General features: G+C 35.6%; 1 protein-coding gene across 1 annotated transcript in view; it reads right to left on the bottom strand.

The window, feature by feature from the left end:
* Positions 1-19250, bottom strand: part of AP3B1 (adaptor related protein complex 3 subunit beta 1) — a 260264-nt gene that overhangs the window by 55963 nt on the left and 185051 nt on the right. Inside the window, exon 23 of the mRNA XM_044916930.1 lies at positions 9359-9465. Within this exon, the coding sequence (XP_044772865.1) occupies positions 9359-9465 (107 nt within the window). The remainder of the gene's footprint in view (positions 1-9358; positions 9466-19250) is intronic.

Below are 19250 nucleotides of genomic sequence, written 5' to 3' on the forward strand. Positions count from 1 at the left end.
ATAGTTTGGTTAGTTTATCTAACAGATAAAGACTCTTAAAGGAAACTTCAATACTATTATTACATTAAAAAAAATAATTCCCCTAATTTCATGTAAAATACAGTGTTCACATTTCCTTGACTATCATACATGTCTTTTCAGAGCTGGTTTGCTTGTATAAGGATTCAAACAAGATAGACATTTGGTTGGTATCTCTCTTAATCTAAATTATGCATTTTAAAGGAAAACTTACTGATATTTTGTTTGTGTGTGTGTGCGTGCAGAATTGTAAAACATATCTTCAATATTAATTTAACATTTGGGGGAGATATTTATACATTCAGTAATGTGGAACAGCTGCAAATTTAAAGAAATAACCCTTATGGATAGGCCTATAAAGCTGTCTGTAATTACATTCCTGAATGATTTGAATAATAGTGTGTCTGATATATTCTAAGATAAGTGGCTTTTACTTTTCTTTGATATTAGGGTCATATACTGTACTTATCTATTTTTACTCCATGCTCTCTTCTCTCTGGTAATAAATTAATTTTTTATCATTAGTTGGGCATGTGTCCTATAGTTTAATTCATTTTCTTCTCCTCTGAAGAGAAACAAAGTTTATTTCAGCATCACAATAATCCATGTTCAGTTCCGGTTTCTCATGTTAAAATATTTAATACTACTAATATAAATTTTTTATACCATGCCCCACCCTATGTTCATAAAATTTTTGACAAGCCTTTTAAAGAGGAACAAAAGTAACAGAAGTTAACTTGGCTGATGTATGATTAAATAATAATTAATACACGACTGGCTAATGCATAATAATCTAAGGTAACTGAAAGCTTAAAAAAAGTATATTTCACTGCATATACCACAAATTCAACATAAGCAACAAAATTTGAAACGTACTAGTTGATAGTAACACAAAGTTCAATCAACTCTGGATGTGTAAAATAAAACTGCTGTTAAAGATTCAATCTTTTTTTAAATGAATGATATTTTAAAAACCTCATTTACTATTATAGTACATTTAATTATAATAAATAGAAGCTAGAACCTATAATCGTGGAAAAGAAGTCAGTAGATGTTCAGGGAACTGTCTCAGCTCTGAAAAGAGTGAACCTATAGCAAATGAAAGGAACTACTCACCACAAAGTAGAAAGAAGAGGAAAAGAAAGGCCCAAGGCTTTCTTTACCATCACCTCTTTAATCCCTCAATTTCTTGCAGATTTATATTACGTATTTTCTCTATTTTGATGGGTCATCTGTTTTCTCTGGGCCACAATCATTACTATTACTAGTTCATTAATTAGCATCTTATATATTGGATTTTTTAATTGTAGATAATTTTATTATGATATCGACAAAGCATTATAAAAGTATTATCCACCAGTCAGGACTTAGATTGGCATATATTTACTTAAGCCAAATAAAAAATATTTTCCAATAAAAACCCTGCAACTAAAAATTAGTAACAATCTCTTTTTTTAAAAAGCGGCTCCTCTTAATAATGTAGAACAGGGAGAGATGATAATGGTCTGGTATTAACTATGAGACCTCTGAAGTAGTGCAGAAATAAAAAGATGAAGCAGTAGTATGACACACCTTTAAAGTTTAATTTAAAAATTAAAGCAACTCATACCCAGAGGAGAACTGAATGAAAGAATAAGATGGGACATGGCTAGGCAATGGAAGCACAAAATACTGTCAAACTTTAATTAAAAAATGTTTTCAATTTAAGCAGACCCAGGCCAATGATTTTTCATTATTTTTACCACAGTTCCATGACTACTGACATTTTCATCAGAACAAATAAAGGATTTTCCCCAAATTTAAAATGACAAAATTATTTTTAATTTTGACTTATAATTTCCTCCTCCTCTAAACTTAACGTAACTTGGTCTTAGCTGGCCTCATCTCTTAACCTGGAACTCGAACACACCATAAGTGTTTAAAATGTAAAAAATAAATGTTTTTTAAAAGATAGTTCTTCCACCATATTAGAAAACAAACTTTATCATAGATAACACTATTTGTTTTGGGAAATTGTGAGACCACATATTCATGAAATGTCTGGTGCATAACTCAGTAAATGCTGTTATCAATAAAGACCCCCTCAAAGCATTTTGTCCTTGCAGACAATGAAAAGAAAGCTGGTGCTCTGGCAGACCAAGACAAGCTGACTGGCAAGCAAAACTAAAATGCCTTAACCTAGCATTAAAGAGAGAGAGAGAGAGATCTACTTAAGACAAAAGTCCACTTAAGAGAAACAGAAATCAACTTCAATTACAACTGTCATCATTACAATATGCAATTATCCTAATAATTCTCAACTCTGTTTAGTAAATTTCACACTGGGTAAACCAGATTCTGCTTCATGAATTATGGTTTGTTTTTTCTTCAGATTGTTTTAAAACATACTGTAACCCGCACACCAAAAGCAGGTCTGACAGTCACGCTTCTCTATTTTCCAACTAAGTTCCTGTAACACAAGCAGCGTCAGGACCTCATCCCTAATCATGGACAGTTATAGCTTCATTAGTTGCCAATCTCTGTCAACAGCAAAAGCTACAAGCCGAGTTGCCAGCCATTTTTTTTTTTTTTTATATTCCTTAGATAAGGAACTTGACGGAACTAATGATAAACATTTACTTCAGATGAGGAATTTGGTTTATGTATTAAAGAAAAAAAAATGCCTTTTCTTTGCCTCACTCTGCCTGCCCTAATTAAAGTGCATTACATGGGATTCCTTCTTCCTACCCTTCAGCTTGAAAATCCTTGAAGGGATGGGCGGGGGAGACTTTAGTTAATGGCTTCTTGGTCATAATGACAACCTTAAGGCCATTCTTTTGCTGGTCACAGTAAACTCCAGGCTGGCGACCTATCACAACTCCCCCTGACCTTAGTTTAATGCTACTGTTGCCACTGTTGCCACTGTCTTCACCCGAGCATCATGAGACTTTATTCCATCATTAAGTGAGGAAGTGATGTTTCACAGAGGCAATTCAAGGAAAGCAGATGGTGAATAGCATGGACTGCGAAAATTAGCCTTCTACTTCTTGTCAAAGAGGAAAAGCAGTTTAGATACCTAAATTTTCAAGTCTGTTAAATGTCGGGGCGCCTGGGTGGCTCAGATGGTTAAGCGTCTGCCTTCGGCTCAGGTCATGATCCCAGGGTCCTGGGATCAAGCCCCTCATCAGGCTCTTGGCTCAGCAGGGAACCTGCTTCTCCCTCTCTGTCTGCCTCTCCCCCTGCTCATGCTCTCTGTCTGTATCTCTGCGTCGCAAATGAATAAATAAAATCTTAAAAAAAAAAAAAAGTCTGTTAAATGTCAAAAGTAACTCTCATTAGATTTTCAGCTGTAATAGTACAGAGGGAGATAGGTTGGGCTGTGGAGTGTAGCCAATGTAAAATCAGAGAAGTAATGACAAAAAATGACAACCTGTATCTGAAGAAATTCCCAAACGGGAAAAACTATGTTACACAATTAAACCACCTGGTATTAATGCATACCTTTGAGGAGATTTTTTGTTAAGTCCTTACTCAACTGTAAACTCCCTGAGGGCAGAAACCTAGCTCAACTTGTTTACTGTTATCTTTGGCACCTGCCTCATATTCTGGCCTGAATAAATACTTGTTGAATGAATGAAACATTTACTGGCACATATGTAGTAAGGAATTTGGTCTCCTCAAAGAGAGATCTGGACTTTGTCCTAGCTCTTGAGAGGTAATTTCTAAACCCTTGGAATTTCCTAAGTGATAGGAGTGTCTTTAATTAGTCACGGTGAGCCCTTAGAGGACCACAACTGATGGCTGCTCCCAAGGAAGTGATTCATAGTGGGCTCCTAGACAACTTACGCTAAGCGGATACTCTGTGCATACTGCCATATACCTTGATGCCAGTTGGGTAAACCTGAAAGCTGGGAATTTGAAACCCACCCAGGATACTGGTTTCTCCCTTTGGTTGGTTCTATTTTGTATCCTATTGCTACAGTAAGACTGAATCTTAAATATAGTGCTTTCCTGAGTTCTGTGAATGTTCTAGTGAATTATCAAACCTGAGGGTAGTTTCAGGAAACCCTTAAACCTGCAGCTGACCTCCGCAGTCTTGGGTCAATTTAGCAGTGGGCAGGACTGTGCCTCTAACATGGAGTTTGGCTAACTCCACGTAGCATATTGTATCAAATAGGGTTTTCTTGTTGCAACTCTGGTTTCTCTTTCATGGACTGTTGGTGGAATTACTTACCATTCCTCAATTTACTGCCTTGTTTTCTATAATGATCACTTTTTAAATGAATCTTCCTGCACCCTCCAGAGTTAATTCCACTTAACTCTGGGGACTGTGATCCATGAAGATCAAATCACTAATATTACAGCAGCTAAGTCAGTGCTTCCTCACTAACGTACCACAGAGGTTAGAAGTGTGCTGTGCTGCTGCCCCCACCATTAGCCCTCAGGAACGCCAGGCAGGGCCTGTGTTGGAGCTTCTAGGCTGGAGGCCTCCCGCCTCCTGCAGTAGTCTCTGTTTACCCCAGAGCACACTACAACTATTATCACTTTTCCATATGTACCATAACATGAAAAGATTGGAAAGCAGTAAGTTAAGGAGTCATTACTCCAATTTTCCCATGTCAGTATGTCACCAACATAACTTTTCCAACATCAGACTCAGTTACTCCAACCTAGCTATGCTATACTTTAGCCACACTGAACTACTGTTTCTCTAATATTCCAAGTCTGTTCACATCGCAAGCCTCTGCATACCCTTTTTCCTTTGTCCGTCACGTCATTCTTATTCTACTCCAGCCACCTGGACAAACTCTTACTATTCTCCTAGATTCAGTTCCAAGGTCACATATACAAATTCTTTTCTAAGAGATCTTGGTCAACTGGTAGCACCTAAGCAGATTTATACCTCCCATGTAGCACTTACTACAATAAAATGATTTGTCTGTTTCCCTTCCTAATCTGTGAGTTTCCTGATACTAATTTCCACAATTCATCTCCTTCACTAACTCATCGTGGCCTTTTTCTCTGTTGTCTTTAAAACCTAGAACTCCATCTTCATCTGTCTCTTCTCACTCCACAAGATAGCCATAGAACAGAATTCAAACATGTTCAGGCTCATTATTTCATTTACTTTTCATGAAAACACAATTAAGTGTTTAGGGAAAGTAGTATCTCCATTTTTTAAATTCAAAAATTAAAGTTTACACAAGTCAATGAATTGCCCGTAGTCACGATGATAACTAGCTCAGCCAAGGATAGATATCAAGTATCCAGGCCCCAAATTCAATGCATTTCCTAAATGTTGCCCTGACTTTCTAAATGAATTCTTGGTATTTTAAACTGGAACTCTTGAAAAGTATATTCCCATAGAAACCTTCTGATTTGTGATTAGGTGCTAAAGAACCACAGGTACTATACTTCCATGATGGGTTTCATAGCATTTGGGGGACTGAACTCAGAAGTTATTTTTCCATAGAAATATAAATCTTAAATATTAAGTAAGCAAATTAATAAATTTTCTTATAAAACTTGTTTGAAAAGAAACATAAAAAGTGCAAAGAAAGAGACAAGATTTCATGCTGATGTTTATCCGTAAAAAATACACCAAAAGTTTTCAGAGGTAACGTGAACTGCTGAATTCACTTTAACAGTTTTGTGTCCCAAATATACAAAAAATTATTCAAAGCAGAAAACACCAGTTTTCACTCCAACATTTCCAAAACCAGAGGCAAACAATTTATTCTTATTTTACATTTATTCTTATATGCAAATTGTCTTTTCCCCCCACCTCACTTTTTTCTCATCCCCTGTAGAAGCTGTAACATTCTGAGGATTGCAGTTTTTGAACTCCTGGGGCTTCATGTGTAACAACTGGGAAACTCTTAGCCTAACAATAATCTAGTAGAAAAATTGATAATTCACTAAAAAATTTACAGTTTGTTCACAGACATACTATTGTAGGAAATAAAATGTTTCATTTTTAGCCATCTGTTGGCCAGCTGCCAATTAGTCTCAAGTAAGACTGGAACAAATACTGTGTTTATACATCTTCTTTATCATGCAGTTTGAAAAACCAGGCCTTTCCTTACAATGATAATGATATTCACTGGGAATTATGTTTAAAAATCTGTGTTCTGAATATATAATTTGAAAGGTTAGAACAAATAGTGAAATTTTTCATTTGAAAAATATTTAGAGTGAAAAAGGAACTGTTCTTTGGGTTTCATTATAAACATTTTGGTAATTTCAAAAAAATAAAATCTACCCCTATTTTACCAAATACACAAGGAAAATAAATTTAAATAATCCACTGAAATGAATAAAATTCATCTTCAGACTAGGAACTCATAGAAACTAGGCTGGGACTTGGAATACAACTACTAGAAACTGTTCAAGATTTTGGAAAATTATGTTACTGATGGTAACACCCCAACCCACACTATTTGAGTTGCTAATACACCTATATAAGTCTGCACTTACAGTTGTCACATTCATGGCTGTTCTACATATCAGTGCCAGCACTATTTAACTGTTTCAGTACATTTCTAGTGTTGTCATGGACAAGCATTTATATAGCAATGTAACTATTACTTTATTGTAAATTACTTCTATTTCTTCTTTCTATTCAATAAGGGAAACATGTTGATTTTAAAATTATAGATGTACTCTTATCTATGAATTTCATTTTAGGATCCAAAAGGCTCCTATATTTGTTGAGGTCCCCTACCATTATATGAGGGTTGTAATTTTTGAGAGTTTTTCTTGTTTTTTCTTCCGATGTCTTTAGTCCACTTCTTTCTAAATTCATATACATAGGGGTAGCCGGTTAGCTCAGTTGGTTAAAGCGTGGTGCTGATAAATTCATATACACAATGAAAAAATTACAATTTGCTTCATTAATCTTTTTTAAGTACTGTTTTGAGGGCTGAAGGTGAGATAATAGGAGCCATGCCATTCTGCATCTGTTTATTTCTACAGGCTGCACTTTTCAAAGTTCTATTTTCCTCTTTAAGTTCTATTCCTTTCCTTATTTGATTGTTGCTGGTGAATTTCTGGTTGCCATTCTTTCTTTCTTTCTTTCTTTCTTTTTAAAGATTTTATTTATTTATGTGGTAGAGAGAGAGACAGCAAGAGAGGGAACACAAGCAGGGGGAGTGGGAGAGGGAGAAGCAGGCTTCCCGTGGAGCAGGGAGCCCGATGTGGGGCTCGATCCCAGGACCCTGGGATCATAACCTGAGCCGAAGGCAGATGCTTAACGGCTGAGCCACCCAGGCGCCCCTGTGGTTGACATTCTTATTACTACTATTCATTTGATCATTTTGTTAGCTTTTGGGGATGAGTTTGAGATCTTGCTTCGTTCAGCTGAACTTGACAGTTTTTTTTTTTTTTTTTTTTAATTTTTTGAGTACAGTTGACAGAGAAGTATACTTTCAGGTATACAACATAGTGGTTCAACTTCGCTATATATTAGGCTATGCTGACCACAGTGTAGCTACCACCCGTCACCATGCAACACTATTACAATATCACTGACTGGTTTCCTTATCCTGTGCCTTTTATTCCCACGACTTACTTATTCCATAACTGGAAGTCTGTATCTCCCACTTCCCTCTACACAAATTTGCCCATTCGGCAGTCCTTTTTTTGTACGTTCTTTGGATGGAGTGCTTTTCCTCTCCTTTGAAGAGACCATCCCAATAAATATTTTTCTTAGTATAAAAGGGTGAGTCCTTCAATTACTTTGTGATGAATGAAAATTTACTGCAAGCTTTTCTAATCTCAACTGCATTCTTTTTATAGCTAATAAAGTATGAGAGTCTACTGAGGGTCCATTATCATATCACTTTAAAAAATATTAGTTATTATTTATTGAGTAATGACAATGTGCCAGTCACTGTTCTAAGAGCTATACATTTATTATCTCATTAATATCATTACAATCCTATAGGGTATTTGTTATCTTCACAGGAAAATGAGGTACAGAAAAATTACATACCAATCTGTCCAACCACATAGCTAGTAAGCGGCTAAGCAGAGATTTGTACCCTGGTCATCTGATATCAAAGCCCGAGTTATTTAGCCGCTACCTTACTGCCTCCTAAGTTTTTAGGGCCCTCCTTTCCCCTCAAGGACTAACTGCTTCACTATAGATTTTTTGATTTCTACTTTCTCTTTACAGCCTACCCAAATGCTCAAGAAATATTTATTACTTAAATAATAAAGACTTAACTGCTTCTTTTCACTGCTTCCCTCTATCTCTTTCAATGTGCCTTTTCCTTTTAGCAACAAGAATGGCAAACTAAAACTCCAGATATCATTCTTACTCATTTCTGAGCAGTTAGAGGTAACTGCATTCTACAACTTAAACAACATGCTCAGCTTAATAGTTTTCACATGTGCATTCTAAACCAAATGGTCCTGATATCACATCTGCTTTGATGGGGAAATTTTTTCTAACAAGGTACAAGAATTAGGTACTCCTCTTTTCCACTTCTGGCAGAACCAGCTCTACACTCCCCAGGAGCTCAGATCACCAATTATGTACTCTGTCAGCCATGGGAACCAGCGATACACCAGATCTATTCAAGCTACCTTGTGTTCCCATCAGAACGTACTATTTTGTCTCTTACTTTGTCAGGTTTCTGAAAACAAATTAACAGGAGGTCAAGCATATCACACCAGATTATACATTGTAGGCAGCATGTCTGATTTAGAGTGAAAGGTTAGTGGATATAATATGCTAACACAGAAAAAAGTTATTGCAGTTTCAGATATTATGACAGGCTGATGGTTTTGGCATTATTTTGAGATAGGCCAGCCTCTTGCCTCACTTCAAGCCATACCCCATAAGTAACATTAAAGAATTTTTTTAGAGATACTGAGGCATGTAAGTAAACATACAAAGATAATGCAAAGAGAAACACAATCTTGAATTTTAAAATGAAAACAGTCAGGTATTTTTAGTAGCCTATGGTATAAGAACAGTGTAATAGAAATGGAATGATTGTGGGAATTTAAGTCTATTAATGTAGATAACAATTCTTTATGGGAGAATTTATGTATACAAATGAACCCAATGTGGCAAAGAATGCTTATATATTATACATACGTAAGAGTGCCAGAGAAAAATGTAAACATGGTAATTAAATGTGGGTAATAAGCAGAAGTCAATTGTGAGGATAACGGTTTCGGTAGAGCAAATTTTAAAACTATTTATAAAATTAAAAGGTCAGATCTAAATTGACCCTGCTTAAAAGAGAAACTGTTCAAGACTAAGAATCCACTTCAATTATTTGCATTTTAATAAGAAAGATGCAATGTTATCACATGAAAACTGAGCTAATATATTTTGAAAATTACTTACACTGATGACTGATGAACAAGTTGACAAATTTAAACCTTCAAGATCAGCTATCAAGCTTGGAGAAAGAGCTGGTGTGGGAAGTGCAACTGGAGTGGATACTGGGTTAACTGTAAGAAAAGGCCCAAATTAGCAAATATGCATGAAAATTTAATTCATATTATTAAAAGCAACATTTTTATTTTGTTAGTAAATCTAATTAAATTACTTTGATTAATAAATCTATGACAATTCTATTTAACATCTTGATTTAGTTATTATCAAGTCATGACAGTTACTAGTCTTAGCTTTCAAAACATAATGGCAAATCCTATAACAAAATAAGGATGCAAATACCTTGAGTAATAGTTTTTGAAAATTTGTATCACATAATGTTATCACTAACATTTATCACCCAGTAACCTCACTAAAATAAAAAAAAGGTAAAGAAACATTTTTTCCAGCTAATATAAAGAACAACAATAGCTTTCAAGAGTTTTGAAGCAGAATCAGAAGTCTTAAAAGGCTATTTAAGTCCTTTCTCTATTTTATTCTTCATTACAATAATTACAGGGGTCCAGGCTACCTAACTCCCTTCTAATTATACTTTGTCAGCAAAAGCTATGTACCAGATAGAAATTTTTGATTCTAAAACCACTATGTACATGAGATCAGGTATGTGAAAACTTGAAAACCTTTGAAAAAGTATAGATCTCATCCTCCCCTGCTTAAGACTCTTCAACGGCTCACAACTGCCTCTAAGATGAAAGTCCAACACCTTAATTAAGGGCACAAGGTTCTTTATGATCTAGCTCGGCACTGTCCAATAGAACTTTCTGTGATGATGGAAATGTTCTATAGCTGTGCTGTCCAATATAGTGGCCACTAGCATATATACCTAATGTACTCTTGAAATATTGCTAGTATGACTAAAGAATTGCACTTCATAGTTTAATTAACTTAAATTTAAGTGTAAGCAGCTACTTGTGGCCAGTCGGCAACATACTGGGTAGCAGAGGTCTATCTCCAATTTCATCAGCAACTCCTATGTTCAGGCCCTACCAATTAATAGTTCCCAATACCTCGTTTCATGTCTTTGAGCCTTTTATATTCTATTCTCTTTACCTGGAAGGTTCTTCTCTGCCCTGTTTACCTTGCAACTTCTACCCATTAAGGCACCACTTAGAAGGAAAGCACAAGCTGACTCAACCAAAACACAGCTTCTGTGTGCCTTATTTGTTCTACAGATATACTTGGACACACTTCTACAACCATACTTCTCTCGTAATACATATCTGTGACTTTTTATTTTTTATTTCTACTAGTCTGCTAATGTATTAATTTTTAGTGCTTAGTAACTGCTTGACTGTTGAATGAAAAAAATTAAAATGTAGAAAAAGTTTTAGCTTCCAATAAACTCTCACTTCAAAATAAGGCCATAAAGGAAGTAACATTTACTTAATTTGACAGGACTTTTCAAACCATCTTTTTCTCATTTAGTTTCACAATATCCTGTAGTTAGGCAGAAAAAAAATTAAAAAATTAATTCATAAAGTTAGGAATAAAAAAACGATATTGCCCAAAGAAGAAAATTTTCAAAGGAAGTCAAACTTCAACACAGACAATAGACAAAGCAGCGTGGAGACTGGGTGGAAGAGGGAATGGAGCCCTTGCTTTCTCCCTTGCTCCTTCAGCATGCCTGAAACACTGCTACAAATCCCCAGGCTTCCTCAGACCTATGTTGAAAACCAACGTACAGTTGGCAAGTGTCACAGGGAGTTGGGAGTGGGGGGTGGGGTGGGAAGGATCAATGGGGATATGGTGGTAAAGGAAGACTTCATGAACAGGAAGAAATGAAGCTCAGTTTTTAAGTACGAGCAAAGGAAGAAGCTGGTGACTTAGCAGGTGAGAAAATACTGTTAACAAAGGCTGAGAGGTGGGAACGTGGAAAACTAAGGGGGTTATATTTATCCTCTACACCAAAGGGAGTTGTTAAAAACTACCAAAAGAGGAACAATATATGTACTGCTGGATATCAGTATAAGGGACAAACCAAAGAAGGAATAATAAATAGCCGGGCTGGCAGTGAGGAGGAATACAATAATTTAGGCATGACATGAAAAGGACTAAAAACAACAGTGAGGAGGTAGAAAAAACATTTATATTAAAGACACTGTAAACTGAGGCACAGGGAGATTATGTCTTGCAAAGATCATAAAACAAGTGAATGGAAGAATCACTGTGGGTAGGACCAGGAACTGGTTCTCTTATCTTGGATAAAAATATGTTGCCTTTCCAAGTCACTTTTCTTGTAGGTTCTAAATATTTGTCCATCCATCCATCCATCCATCCAAAATATGAGATGCCCATGTAAGGAGAAAAAACTGAGTAAGAAAGCCTCTGATTTCAACTATGGCTTGGCCTAAAGACACAGAGAGGAAAAAGACACCAAATGCAAGAGGAAAATTCACACCAAAGTTTGACTTAAAAAAAAAAAAAGAAAGAAAAAAGAAAGGCTTTTAATACCACTTCAGAAAAAGGCTTTGGTACTAAAATGACTACACATCTGTTTAAAGGTCTGGCAAGATAAAAGCCTGCACTGAAAATTTATCCAAAACTGGATTCTGAGGTTAGTTGACAATGTTTAAGTATTCAATTAATGTACTAAAAAAAATGATTCTACTAGTTTAAAAAAAAAATAACCTGGCATACAAATGAAAACCAGGTATCATTTCTACCCATTGACTTGGCAAAGGCAATTTTTAAATACAAAATTCAGCATCAGTAAGGGTATCAGGAATCAGGAATCAGTACTCTCACACTAAAACTATGTAAGTTGGTACAAGCTTTGGGAAAGGCAATCTTAGACAACTGAATTCTTCAAAGCCTTTGTCCCAGCAATTCTACTCCTGGGGATTTATCTTAACGAAACAGTTGGGGAGATAATGCAATAATATACTTATGATGTATTGCTTCACTAACTATGAAGACAAAAAAAATGGAAACAAGTTAAATTTCCAACCTGTTAAACCTGTTAAATATAATTTATTACAATATAAAAGATAACCATGCAGTCATTAAAAATGAAATTGTTAAAGAACATCTATGGCAGGGCAAGGAATGTGTATGATAAACAGAGAAGTAAATGATAAAAGAGTATCCCAGTATGATCACATTTTGGAGCAGAGGGGTTTTGCATATGAAAAGATCTGAACTGGCATGCCAAATAGTAAACCCAAGATATATGGATTACAAATCCATTTTCTTCTTTTTATTTTTAAAACTTCCTGCAAAACACGTTTTTCTTTACTAAAGTACAGCTGACCCTTGACCAATAAAGGTTTGAATTGTGCGGGTCCACTTATAGCCAGGTTTTTTTTCAATAGAGTATAATGCTAAAAATGTATTTTCTCTTCCTTATGATTTTCTTAATAACACTTGTTTTTCTTTAAGAATATGCTATATAATACATAGAACATATAAAATACGTGTAATTGACTGTTTACACTATCAGTAAGGCTTCCAGTTAACAGTAGGCTATTAATAGTTAAATTTTTGGCAAGTCAAAGGTGACAGGTGGTTGTTAGTGCCCCTTTACCCCCCCACCTTGTTCAAGGGTCAACTATATATTTAATTATAAAATAATTATACAATTATTCTTCTGATCAAAATTTGCTTCAAAACTTAAGAATATATAAAAGTTTTAATATATACCAGTTTAATATGAAGTTATTTAACTTGTTAAATGTAATTGCTTGCTGCTGCATCATTGTTATCATCTCCATCATAGGTAACACCCTTATATAATGCTTATCATGTGCCCAGCAGAGTTTTAAGTGCTTTTACATTTATCAACTCATTTAATCCATTTAATACTCCTAAAAAGTATTACTATTATCCCTATTTTATAGATTAAAGCAAAAGCACAAAGAAATTAAGTAACTTGTCAAGGTTACGCAGCTTTGTAATTAAAAGGACTGGGATTCGCAAGGGCACCTGGGTGGCTGAGCCGGTTAAGTGCCTGCCTTTGGCTTAGGCATTGATCCCAGGGTCCTGGGATCCGGGTCAGGCTCCTTGCTTGGTAGGGAGTCTGCGTCTCCGTCTCCCTCTCCCTCTGCCCGTCTCCCCTGCTTGTGCTTTCTCTCTCGCTCTGCACTTTCTCTCTCAAATAAATAAAATCTTAAAACACAAACAAACAAAACTGGGATTCAAACTCAAGACACTCCAGCTCCCTTGTCCTCTTAGCCACTCCACTCCACTGCCTCTACTATAATTTATTCAAAAATATGATATCACAGATCATAAGGCTTATCTGAAGCATGATTACTGGTGGCTGATAAAAATTTTAAAAAGAGTTAGTTGTACCAATAGTATAATTACAAAGGTTTATATTTCTTATAAAAGAAACGAGTACGACTGTTGCTTTATGATCATCCTATCAAGATCACATGGTATGGAGTACTAAAAGATCTCTTCATTTGCAAAAATATAAAATACCCAAGGAACTCTCAAACTGTAATGGGAGAAACAGAATTCCCTGGGTAGGGATAATGTATCCATTTAGAATCTCCAGCATGTAGCGGATTACCTGTACCAGAGCAAGCATTCAATAAATGTTTTCTAAATGAATACATAGATAAATTCAGTACTTGAAGTTTTCCTGCTAGATGGAATACATAACCTCTGTGGATTATGATGTGCCTCTTAGATAAAACTTAAGGAATGTTTCTGACCCTCCTTCAAAATTAATCTAATTCTCAGAGCTAAGAACTCAAACTACTGGACAGTGACTTTTTAGTTTTTGATCCACAAACTTTACCATGGACAATGGAGAACCATAGGCTAATAAGCAGCATAAATTAAGTCAGTATCTTAAGAACTATTGTCAACAAAGCTTAACCATTGTCAACAAAGCTTTTCTCCCGTAACACTCCACTTATCTTTATCATTAAGCTCAGATCAGTTCTTCCACAAGCTTTTTAATTGGTTTTTGTTTCCCTCCTCATTCATTCACACTTTGTGCCTCTACTATTCAGGTATCTGTGCCCCAGACTAGATATTAGTCCCTGGAATAAAATGACTAAATCCTATTTATCTGTTCCAGACAACAAAAAAGGATATCTAGCAAAGTACCCTTACACTTAGCAGACAATAAGCAAGTATTTGCAGGACTGACATGTTAAAAAGAGAGGGAGGCTTCAAGTGTCATTTCTGACAAAAAAAGAATAAAAGATTTTTAAAGAAATAGTTTTCAGGTATTAACAAACAGAAATATACCCTATGTTGAGTTAAAATTTAAGTTAGGATGAAATTTCCTTACAATTAAAAAAAAAGTCCTGAGTATTTTTATAGTAGCCGTATCCACCGTGAATTTGTATCCACCATGAACCATGCGTCCTGGATGCTATCATTAATCGATATGATTCTCTCTGAGAGACTGAATAAGTCCATTGGATAAGTAGACTTATCCAGACTAGCCAGACAAAATTTAAGAATGCATAAACTCATTGCCATGGAAACAATACACAGGATATCTTCTCCTTGTTTGGGTGGGATTTTTCCCCCTTTATGTGGGATCGTAATTATTTGTGACCTCAGAATAATTTTGGAATAATTTCTATTAATATCAACTCTGAAGCTTAGTTGTACTGATCTGAAATTGTGTTTGTTCATAATAAAAGTGAAGTGAACCTGAAAAAAAAAAACTTGTTTAAATTCTTAAAACTTAGTATTTAAGAAAACCTTTGCTTCTACATATAAAAACATACTTTTAAAAAGAAGCAAACAATAAAAATTATATCATTTTACAGGTTTCAATTTTTCCTTAGCTGCCAGGAAATGCAGAGGAATGAGACTGGTATATTTCCGAAATGCAAAGAAACACAGTGGATAAGAGGTAGGCAGGAGTCAGATCACCCAAAGGTCTTAGAAACCTTGAAATATGGACTTTAACTGTAAAATTAAGCCATTAAATTAAGGGGTCTAAAAAAAGAAAGGAGTAAGGATCTGATTTTCCTATTTTGTCTGTAGGATAAATTCCTAGAAAAGAACTGCTACATCAAAGGATGTGTGCAATTTAAGTTTTGACAAATATTGCTAATATGACTCTAAAAGCTGCACCTATTTTTATTCCTATCAAAAACACATGTAGGGTGCCTGTTTCTCCAAACCTTAGCAACACTGGGATTGCTTTAAAATCTTTATCAATAGGTAAATGATGCAAACTTGTAAATCTTTGCCAATAGCAAAAAATGATGCAAATTTGACTTGAACTTTATTTTATTCAAGTGTATATCATAGTGATTTGATATGTTTATACATTGCAGAATGATCCCACAACTCTAATTACCATCTGTCACCATACAAAGTTGTTTTAACACTGTTACTATTGAATATATTCCCTATGCTGTACCTTACATTCCCATGACTTATTTATAACTGTTAAGTTTGTACCTCTTATAATCCCCTTTACCTAATTTCACCTGCCCCTCCCAAACCCTCCCTACTCTGCTAACCAACACTTTGTTTTCTGCATCTGTGAGTCTGTTTCTGTGTTTGTTCATTTGTTTCGCTTTTCAGATTCCAAATATAAGTGAAATCACATAGTATTTGTCTTCCTCTCATTCATTTCACTTAGCATATCCCCGAGGTCCTTCCATGTCATTGCAAATGGCAAGAATTCATTCTTTTTTATAGCTGAGCAATATTCCTATATGCGTATGTGTATACTACATCACATCTTCTATATCCATTTATCTATCAGCGGACAGTTGCTTCCATAGCTTGGCTAATGCAAATAAGGCTGTCGTGAACATAGGGGTGCATACATTTTTAGACAAATACCCAAATTTACCATTGCTAGGAATCCTACCAAGAGTGCATGTGGGTTCTTTGTTCTCCACATCCTTACCAACACTTGCTGTTTCTTGCGTTTTTGATTTTAGCCATTCTGACAGGTGTGAGGTGCTATCTAATTTTAAGTTTTTGAAGAACCTTCATACTGTTTTCCATAATGGTTGTACCAATTTACATTTCTACCAACATTGTCTCTACTTTCTCACCAGTACTTGTTTTTTGTTTCTTTAATAAGAGCTAATCTGATAAGTGTGAGGTAATATTTCATTGCAGGGTTTTTTGTTTGTTTTGCTTGAAACCAGTGATTTCTTTTTTTTTTAAGTTTTTATTTTAGTCACCCAGCACTCATCACTACAAGTGCACTCTTAATCCCCATCCCCTATTTCACCCATCCTCCCAACCATCTCCCCTCTGGTAACCATCAATTTGTTCTCTCTAGTTGAGGATCTGTTTCTTGGTTTCTCTTTTTTTTCCCCTTTGCTGGTTTGTTTTGTTTTTAAAATTCTACATATGAATGAAATCATATGGTATTTGTCTTTCTCTGAATGACTTCTTTCACTTAGCATTATACTCTCCAGCTCCATCCGTGTTGTCGCAAATGGCAAAGTTTTGTTTTTTTATAGCTGAATAATAATCCTGTGTGTGTGTGTGTACACATATACCACATCTTCTTTATCCATTCATCAATCAATGGACACTCGAGCTGCTTCTGTATCTTGACTACGGTAAATAATGCAGCTATAATCATAGGGGTGCATGTATCCCTTTGAAATACTGTTTTTGTATTATTTGGGTAAAATACCCACCAGTGTGATTGCTGGATCATAGGGCAGTTCTATTTTTAACTTTTTGAGGAAGCTCCATACTGTTTTCCAGAGTGGCTGTACCAGTTTGGAATCCTACCAAGAGTGCATGTGGGTTCTTTGTTCTCCACATCCTTACCAACACTTGCTGTTTCTTGCGTTTTTGATTTTAGCCATTCTGACAGGTGTGAGGTGCTATCTCATTGCAGTTTTGATTTGCTTTTAATAAGTGACAATAAACACCTTTTCATGTGTCTGTTGGCCATCTGTGTGACTTCTTTGGAAAAATGTCTATACACGTTCTCTGCCCATTTTTAAATCAGGGTTGTTTTTTTTTTTTTTTAAGATTTATTTATTTATTTATTTATTTTAGAGAGAGAATGTGCACGTGAGTGGGGGGGAAGGGAGAGAATCTTCAAGCAGACTCCTCGATGAGCATGGAGCCTGAGGTGGGGCTCAATCTCATGACCCATGAGATCATGACCCTGAGGTGAAACCAAGAGTTGGGACGCTTAACCGACTGAGCCACCCAGGTGCTCCAATCAGGTTGTTTGTTTCTTTTAACACTAAGTTGGATAAGTTCTTTATGTATTTTAGATATTAACCCCTCATTGGATGCATGTTTTGCAAACGTCTTCTTCCACTCAATAGGATGTCTTTTCATTTGGTTGATAGTTTCTGTGCAAAAGCTTTTTTGTTTGATGTAATCTCATTTGTTTACTTTAGCTTTTGTTGCCCTTGTCTGAGGAGACTGGTCCAAAAAAGTACTAAGACTGGTGTCAAAGAGCTTACTGCCTATGTTTTCTTCTAGGAGTTTTATGGTTTCAGGTCTTACATTCAAGTCTTAAATTGATTTTGAATTTACTTTGTATATGGTATAAGATAGTGGTCCAGTTTTATTCTTTAGCATGTAGCTATCCAGTTTTCCCAACATCATTTATTGAAGAGATTGTCCTTCCCCATTGTATATTCATGGCTTCTTTGTCTTAGATTAATTGGCCATATATGCGTGGGTTTATTTTTGGGCTCTGTATTTTATTCTCCTGATCTATGTCTCTGCTTTTGTACCAGTATCACACTGTTTTGATTAATATAGCTTTGTAGTATAGTTTGAAACCAGGGAGTATAGTACCTGGTATACTAGAGAGTATAATTTTTTATTTAAATTCAATTTAGTTAACATATAGATTATTAGTTTCAAGGGAAGAATTTAGTGATTCATCAGTTGCATGTAACACCCAGTGCTGATTACATCAAGTGCCCTCCTTAATGCCCATCACCCAATTACCCCACCCTCCCATCTCCTCTCCAGCAACCCTCAGTTTGTTTCCTAGAGTTAAGAGTCTCTTATGGTTTGCCGCACTCTCTGTTTTTATCTGATTTTACTTTTCCTTCCCTTCCTCTATGTCCTTCCTTTCTCCTATGTTCATCTGTTTTGTTTCTTAAATTCCACATAAAAGTGAAATCATATGGTATTTGTCTTTCTCTGATCGATTTATTTCACTTAGTGTAATACCCTCTAGTTCCATCTGCATTGTTGCAAATGGCAAGATTTCATGCTTTTTGATGGCCGAGTAATAGTCCTCTGTGTGTGTGTGTGTATACATGTTCTTTATCCATTCATTTGTTGATGGACATCAGCTTTGTTCTTTTTTTCTTTTTTTTTTTTTTTAAGATTTTATTTATTTATTCATGAGAGACACAGAGAGAGAGAGGCAGAGGGAGAAGCAGGCTCCCAAGGAGCAGGGAGCCCGATGCGGGACTCGATCCCAGGACCCTGGGATCATGACCTGAGCCGAAGGCAGACGCTTAACCATCTGAGCCACCCAGGCACCCAGCTTTGTTCTTTTTCAAGACTGCTTTGGCCATTTGGAATCTTTAGTGGTTTCATACAAAGTTTAGGATTCTTTGTTCTAGTTCTGTGAAAAATGTCATTGGTATTTTGATAGGGAGTTTACTGAGTCAGTATATTACTTTTGGTGGTATGGACATTTTAACAATATGAAATTCTTCCAATCCATAAGTGTGGTATATCTTTTATTTGTGTCGTCTTCAATTGCTTTCACCAATGTCTTACAGTTTTCAGAGTACAGGTCTTTCAATTCCTGGGTTAAATTTATTCCTAGGTATTTTATTATTTTTGATACACTTACAAACGGGACTGCTCTCTTAAATTCTTTCAGATAGCTCACTATTAATGTAGAAAAATCCAATGAATTTCTGTGTGTTAATTTCATATCCAGTGATTTTACTAAATT

The sequence above is a fragment of the Neomonachus schauinslandi genome, chromosome 7 (genome assembly GCF_002201575.2).
Source record: "Neomonachus schauinslandi chromosome 7, ASM220157v2, whole genome shotgun sequence".
NCBI lineage: Eukaryota > Metazoa > Chordata > Mammalia > Carnivora > Phocidae > Neomonachus > Neomonachus schauinslandi.